The sequence below is a fragment of the Hydra viridissima genome, unplaced genomic scaffold, assembly GCF_058129835.1.
Source record: "Hydra viridissima isolate aposymbiotic clone 2 unplaced genomic scaffold, HvirCarnegie_v1 scaffold_4, whole genome shotgun sequence".
In the NCBI taxonomy this organism is placed as follows: domain Eukaryota; kingdom Metazoa; phylum Cnidaria; class Hydrozoa; order Anthoathecata; family Hydridae; genus Hydra; species Hydra viridissima.
In genome coordinates, this window is record NW_028324303.1 from 12,559,443 (window position 1) to 12,566,491 (window position 7,049).

General features: G+C 29.6%; 1 protein-coding gene across 1 annotated transcript; it reads right to left on the reverse strand.

The window, feature by feature from the left end:
• Positions 1-3,896: 3,896 nt before the first annotated feature.
• On the reverse strand, positions 3,897-5,725 carry LOC145183753 (translin-associated protein X-like). Its single transcript, XM_090086508.1, has one exon. It carries the CDS (start codon positions 5,518-5,520, stop codon positions 4,825-4,827), a length of 696 nt encoding a protein of 231 aa, XP_089942634.1. The 5' UTR covers positions 5,521-5,725; the 3' UTR covers positions 3,897-4,824.
• Between the last annotated feature and the right edge of the window lie 1,324 nt (positions 5,726-7,049).

Below are 7,049 nucleotides of genomic sequence, written 5' to 3' on the forward strand. Positions count from 1 at the left end.
GTCTCAAAAGACGATAAATTTTTTCAACGCGGAATCTGCATGCTGCCTAAAAGGTGAGTAAAAGTTGCAACTAACGGATCGACAATAGTTTGAATAAAATACATTGCACCAGTTTCTCTGAATAAAGGCTTCAAAGTTATAAAATAAAAATCTTAAAGCTTATTTGTAATTCTCATAGTTCGCGAAAGCATTTGAGAAAAAAGTTAATTGTGCTAATATTTAAATAAGTATAAAAGAAACGGTTTAACTAGTGTTCTTGAACGAACCTGGTAATCGAAACTCAATTTTTCAAGAACAAACTCGAGGGAGTAATCGACTTTTTCGTTCAAATCATGGTAATTAATGCTAGAATGTTCGTGTAGGCTGTATACATGCGCCCAAACACATTCACTAAATAATTTTTATGTACGAAAACTCATTTATAAATAAACAATTGTAAATAATCGAATGGAATATTTAGCGCTAGTAAACAGGGCACTTTCAAATCGTTTTCCACTATTACATATTTTATGAAAATACCTTTTTTTAAAAGAAATAGGAGTAGTGAAGCTTGGTATTCACGGGTATTATCGTTTTCACCTGTGGGAAAAAGAAATTTAAAGGTATTGTTGCGTAAAGCATCGCTGCTCCACATTATTTCATCACAGAATTAAACCCTTTTTCCTCAGTAAAAAACCGACTACTTCAAACTACATAAGAAGAAATAATTGAGGCAAGGCTTCATGTATACTAATTCAAATTTGATTGCAAACAGTGGTATTAAAATATTATATACAGTAATTGATACAGCAGCCTGCCATAATAACAGGTCTGGGTTGCGGTATCAACTACTATACGTGGTGCATGGGTTTATTCTAAAAAGTTAGGGACAACATGAAAACAAATTTGCGGGCTTACGACCAACATTTTGGGTTGTTTGACATCCAACATGCTAAGACATTGGAGAGCTAGGCACGATATCAACGAGAATAAAAAACGGACATCAAAACGGATATTTTACTTCATAATTGGTTATAATACCTATTTGAAGGTCATAAATTTTCGTTTTATAACGCTGTTTTATACATGTTATATGTGTTAATAATTTTATACATACAATATATGTGAAATCTACTCTCATATATATACATTTTTACTTTTTTAAAAACAAATATGTATGTAATAAGGGTCTGCGTATCGTTTCATTTCCGTATCGTTATCATTCCGATATGATAACGGAAAAAAAAAGTCATCGGATTGACGAGAGTTCCGGTATAAACTGAGATTTAAACTAACTACAATACCGAATAAAAATTTTTTTACCGATTTTTTGTCGTAATCATTCCGATGACACTTTTTTTTTCAGCTCTCATGTCGGAATGATTACAATACGGAAATGAAACGATACGCAGACTCTTTGTATGTAAGTATTTGTATCATGGATTGGTTTGCCAGCATATTGCTATTGTTTTGTATATTTATTTAATTTGTTTCATTCGATGTTATTGCTTTTTCTAAATGCATTCTTTTTATGAAAGAGTTTTGGAAGCGTTGTAGGGTTGCTTTTTTTTTTTTTTTTTTTTCTTTGTTGATTCTTAATGGATAGGGCGTTTCTTGCGTAGTGCGTTGTTTTATAAAATATTTCTGCGACCGTCTCGTCTATTTTGGCTTTAACAGCCTATTTCTTTGATTTTTTCTGTTTCCATTACTTGTAAAATGGTCAGGCTGTATATATGTTTTATATTATAATATATGTTTTATATTATAGTATATATGTTTATATTATAATAGTTTTTCTATTTGTAAAACTATATTATTTACAGACTAGAAGTTTTAAGTTTTAAGCAATAGTTCAAACGAAATTTACAGATAAGATTTTCGTCTAAAGTATTGTTTTTTTCACCAAATTTCAGATTCTCTAGAAGCTTCTTCTAAATTCAGATTGCGACGGAATCCAGGATTTGCGATCAAACGCGATCAAAATCGGCCGAGTGCAAATATACATATGCAATTTTAAGAATAGCCTACATCTGTTCCCGGAATATTGTTTGTCGGTTATATAGGTGAGCATTTTTTGCTAAAGAGAGAGTATTAGAAGAACAACAGCCTCCAAAACGCGGTACATGTCATTCGTGGGCACGAAACAGGAAAAAAAACCTCAGCGTCGATGAAACGCCACAATTGTCAGACAGTTAAATGTAAGCGCCAACTTTTAAACAAAACTTACCTCAAGGAAAACGTTTGCCATTATTAATTTAGAGATAATAGTCTTATTATAGATTTTCAAACTTTAAAGAATTTGTTCAGATATTTCAGAGTTACGTTATGTCGAATAAAAAATGCAACTTATTTATAATTATTAAGAAGATATTAACTTGTTGCTTTAAAGCGACATCATACATTTTTGAGTAAAAAATTAAAAAAAAATAAAGCTAACAACATATTTACGAGTTGTATTTTTTTTTATGTTATAGAAAGGTTTTTTGAAAAGTTATGTGTTTTAGATGAATGTTAAATGCTTTTACGGAGGCTTACCTAAATCAAAACTTTATCATGCTCCTATAAAATTTTCAGTTCGTAATCCAAAAAATTCAAATGATAGTGATTTGTTTTCTACACCTCTGATAAAAAGTTAAAAGAAAAAGAATGCAGATAAAATTCAGAAAAAAATCTGATAAAAAAATTCAGAAAAAGTTTGATAATGAAATAGATGATGATGTACACAATGAAATAGATGATGATGTACATAATGAAATAGATGATGATGTATTGTTGAGCCTATTCAGTATGTAAAATATTTCTTAAGTGGCCCAATGTTACAATTATTGTTGACAAATCTAATCATCTGTCATTCAAGAGAATCCTAACAAATCACTTCAGCTTGATAAAAATGAAGTTGAGTAACTTTTATTGGAATGGTTTTTACTATGAGCATTATTCAAATTCTATCAATTATAATGTATTGGAGCAAAAACTGGGGAAATTATGACAGTCGACCAATATGAACAAATCGAGTTATTTTTTCATTGCAAAGATAAACTTAACAAAGAATATGGAGATTATAAAAGGTGTGACCTATTATTAAAATTTTGAAGCACTTCTTTTCAAAACTTAAACAGAGAAAAGTTCTAAAAGCACTATATGCACAGGGAACTGCATGTGTTGGACTGCATGTTCTAACCAATTAAAAAATATAAAAATTACTAACAGATGAAGTTATGAAAAAACAAGAGAGAAGGTCAACTATTTTATTGATCACAAATGTTGACAATATTGAACTACGGGCAGTTAAGTAGTTTGACAATAGAGGGGTAACATTACTTTCATCGTATGAGGCAGTAAACCCAGTTTTCTGTAGCCAAAGAAACTAGTTTCAAGTTTTTCCATTAGTTAGCTTGTCATAAAATCAACAATAAAAATATAAGAATGACCCGATAGCCATTGTGTTTCTAATTGTTGTTAGGTTAAAACTTAGATGCACTCTATTTTAAAAGGAATCATTGCATCACTTTGGGTTCAAAGCCTTGTTTATTCTACTGCCTTATTCCAGACTGAAACAGTCACTGCTAGATGGGGCATTGTTTGAGTATTTAATCCTCTCTCAAATCTGACTTGAAATTATATTCTAATGTTTTAATCTCGAATTTACTTCAAAGTAATATTCAAAGTGTTAGCTCTAAGTCCAGCACATTAACATAAAATAAATAGAGCTTTAAAAGATATGTTAAAAGGTTTTTCATATTTTCAATTTACAAACTGCATACAATCAAAGTTAAAACAGTTGTAATAATGCCTGTCATATTGTTAATAACAAACCTTTTTAGGTTATATACTTTCATATTTTTGTCTCATAAACTAAACTAAGATATTCAACCCCACTATGTTACTTATTGAAGTCAAAAAATTTTTAATGCAACTTTGTTTTTTTTCTGAATAAAAAACTTTTTCAAATTTTCTATAAAATTATTTCTTGAAAATATAAACATTTGAAACTCCAACAGGTCTTAGCTTTATCTAATTTTAACAACGTTTTAGTAATATTGGGGAGGAAATTGTTTTTAATGTTGTCTGAAACAGGATTGTACAATATGAATAGAACTTGTGTTTTTAAGAGTATAAATTTTGTAAGTTGCATAAAACACATTTTTTTAGTAAGAAATCCGTTTATAAGAAAATAGTACTAGCAGCTCCAAAATTTTAAGAAACTATTTTTACTAAGTTTCGATAAGAAACTTATTTTATAAAGAGTTCGAGGAAGATTTCTAATTTGTGTTCTGTTCAGGGATAAACCTGAGGATTATATTAAATTGAATAATATTGATGAAAATCAAATAACTTTAGTTGAATAACTGTAAAACATTTTATCTTACTTGTTAACATGTTTTCAAATTGCATTTTATGTAGTTTTTCTCTCTTTTGTTAATCTGAAACTTAAGAAACTCTTAAGAAACTTTCAGTACTAGAGTTGTAAAAAAGTACCTTTAAAATAAGAAACTTTTCAGTACTAGCCCATTTGCTTGGTTTCTTATTTAAAAAAAAAAACATGTGTTAAATACTTTCTAATAGAAAAAATTTTAAAAACTTAATAATTTTGACCTTTACTTACGTAAGTTCACTGAGAACCAACAAAAAAAGAACAAGAATGATGTAAGTTAACTTAAATATAATATAAAACATCAGTGGTTTGTTAAGAAGAAAATAATTTAAAAAAAAGCATTAAACCTTTAAAAAGAGAAGAGGCAGCTTATGTTTTTAACAAAGCTGCACTTAAGAATTACAAAAACCAATCGGAATACTGTATAATAATTCTTTTTATTCTATACAGTAGTATGATTTCAAACCTTATTAACAAGTATCATTTTCTGATTTCTCCATTTCAAACTGAAGAAACTTTTGTACAAAATGTTCAGGGAATTCTGTTCCTCTCACTTTTAAAATATAAAGAGCTTTCTCAATTTTTACCAGGCTGTTTTTCATAACAGTAGCTTTATGAAGTAAGTCACTATCTAAACTAACAAACATAGAAAACTCTTTATACACTGCTCTGGAAAACTCACATATTTTAGCAATGTTTTGATTCTCATCAACACCTAAATTGTTTATTGCAACTCGCATCAGTTCACCAGTCAAATCTGCAATACCACCCAGGTAGTCCTTTGGAAATAAAAAAAGCTTTGTTCCTTCAAAACTAAAATACTGCTCACATGCATAATCAAATTCCAGTAACGCTTCATTTTTAGTATAGTAGTAGAGTGATGCAGCCTCGATGAACTCTTGAACTCCAGGTGAAAATGATCTATGGAACATATAAGCATCCTCGTCTTTCAATTCCTCTGAGACAATGAAAAGCAGATTTTTTATAACTTGTAGCTTTAACTCTGCTTCAAGCAACAGCTTCTCTTTAGGAATGTTTTTGCGAAGTAAACTAAATATAACCTTTTTACTTTCATTTGTAATGTCACGACTAACTTTAACAAGTTTTTCTCGCTTGTCATTTCTTGAATCAAGTTGATCACGAAACGAAATAAATAAATTGTGCATTTCTATATTTTGATCTATTTAGTTAAAATACAATATCCTCAGAAAACGTATAAACATAAAATACATCGACAAAAACATTGGCTGTTAAGTGATACACGTTTCTTATTAAGCTTCAGAGTAATCAGAGGAAAGAGGTCGGGTTTGTTAGTTTTAGCCGATTTTTACAAAAACACGGTTTTCTTAAAAGATAAACCGTCTTGGAGAGACCATTTTGCCGGTCGAAACTTTTTTGTCTAAAGTTATTGTTGTTGTGTTGTTGAAAGTGTTTTTATAACACATTCTTTTTTCCGCATATATAAAATTATACGTGGGGAAAAAAGAAGCTCCAAAAATAATAATTTTTTTTGAGTAAGAAAAAATCGCCTTTTGAAAAATGTGGATTGATTTATGTAATTTCGATCATGCGTGTTTCTGACATTTAACCATTTCAATAGTAGGTATTGATTTTAAATTCAGTAACAAGTGTGCGAATCAAATTAAATGTTATAGCTACCTTTTAAGGTTAAACTTGGGTTCCATGTTTTGGGCACAACTTAAATTTATTTTTCGTTAATGGCCTAAAAAAATAAAACGCACAATATTGTTGAAGTAAAGTTATGAATTCTTAATTTAAATTGATACTCGAGTAATAAATTCATACGTTTAATATAATTGAAATAAGTTATTTATTCGTTCTTTACGTCACATTGATAAAATTCCTAATGAATGGATAATAACACATTCCACCTAGGTATTTTTTTTTTTTTTTTTGCATGTGTAAGCTATCACCTAACGAAAATAGGCCAATTAATTGATCGATTTAAGTTCCCTTGAGACCTTCTGGAAATCTGCATCGTAATCGCAGTCATTATTGTGGGAGCCATATTGATGCAAAAACACATCATGACAAAAAAACCATTGTTTCCATTTACAATTACCATTTGATATTGCCCAAAGGTTTTTTCAATATGAGTTTAAAGATCTACGTTACCGTCCCTTTTTTTTGCCGTTTAATTTTGCTGTGAAGCCGTTTGGTTTCATTTTGTTAATTTCTTTGTATTTATTTCTTATCGGAGTAACATCACCTTATTTTGTAGAAGCACTTGCTAGCATCCACACATTATGGTTTGCGTTACCATAAATGACTGGTACACCAAAGTTTTTCTTTGCATTTAAAAAGTAAGCTGAATCCAAACGGTTTATCTTTAACAATTTAGCATTCCCATGCACAATGTCCTGATTTTACACAATTGAACCTGGGAGTAGTTTTTGCCCCCAGCCAAAACATTCTGCCAAGATAGCTTGTGTGTTATCGAGCTCAAACTCGATTATTACATTACTTTTCAAACCAAGCATCATTTTCTTTTCTATTTAATTTTTTTTCTTTTCTTTTTTTTTTTTCTTCTTCTTTTCTTAGTGTTTTCAATAGCTTGCTTTTTTTTGTTGTTTTTGGTCACCGTTTCCAGAAAAATAGAATCAACTTAAAAATTTCCCAAATTTTATTTATAGGATTTACTGGTTGAAACTAATTTCGTAAACGTTTATTTGCT

Bases quoted from the DNA above. Each gene is read 5' to 3' on its own strand.
- LOC145183753 (XM_090086508.1), bottom strand. From the start codon at position 5,520: ATGCACAATTTATTTATTTCGTTTCGTGATCAACTTGATTCAAGAAAT.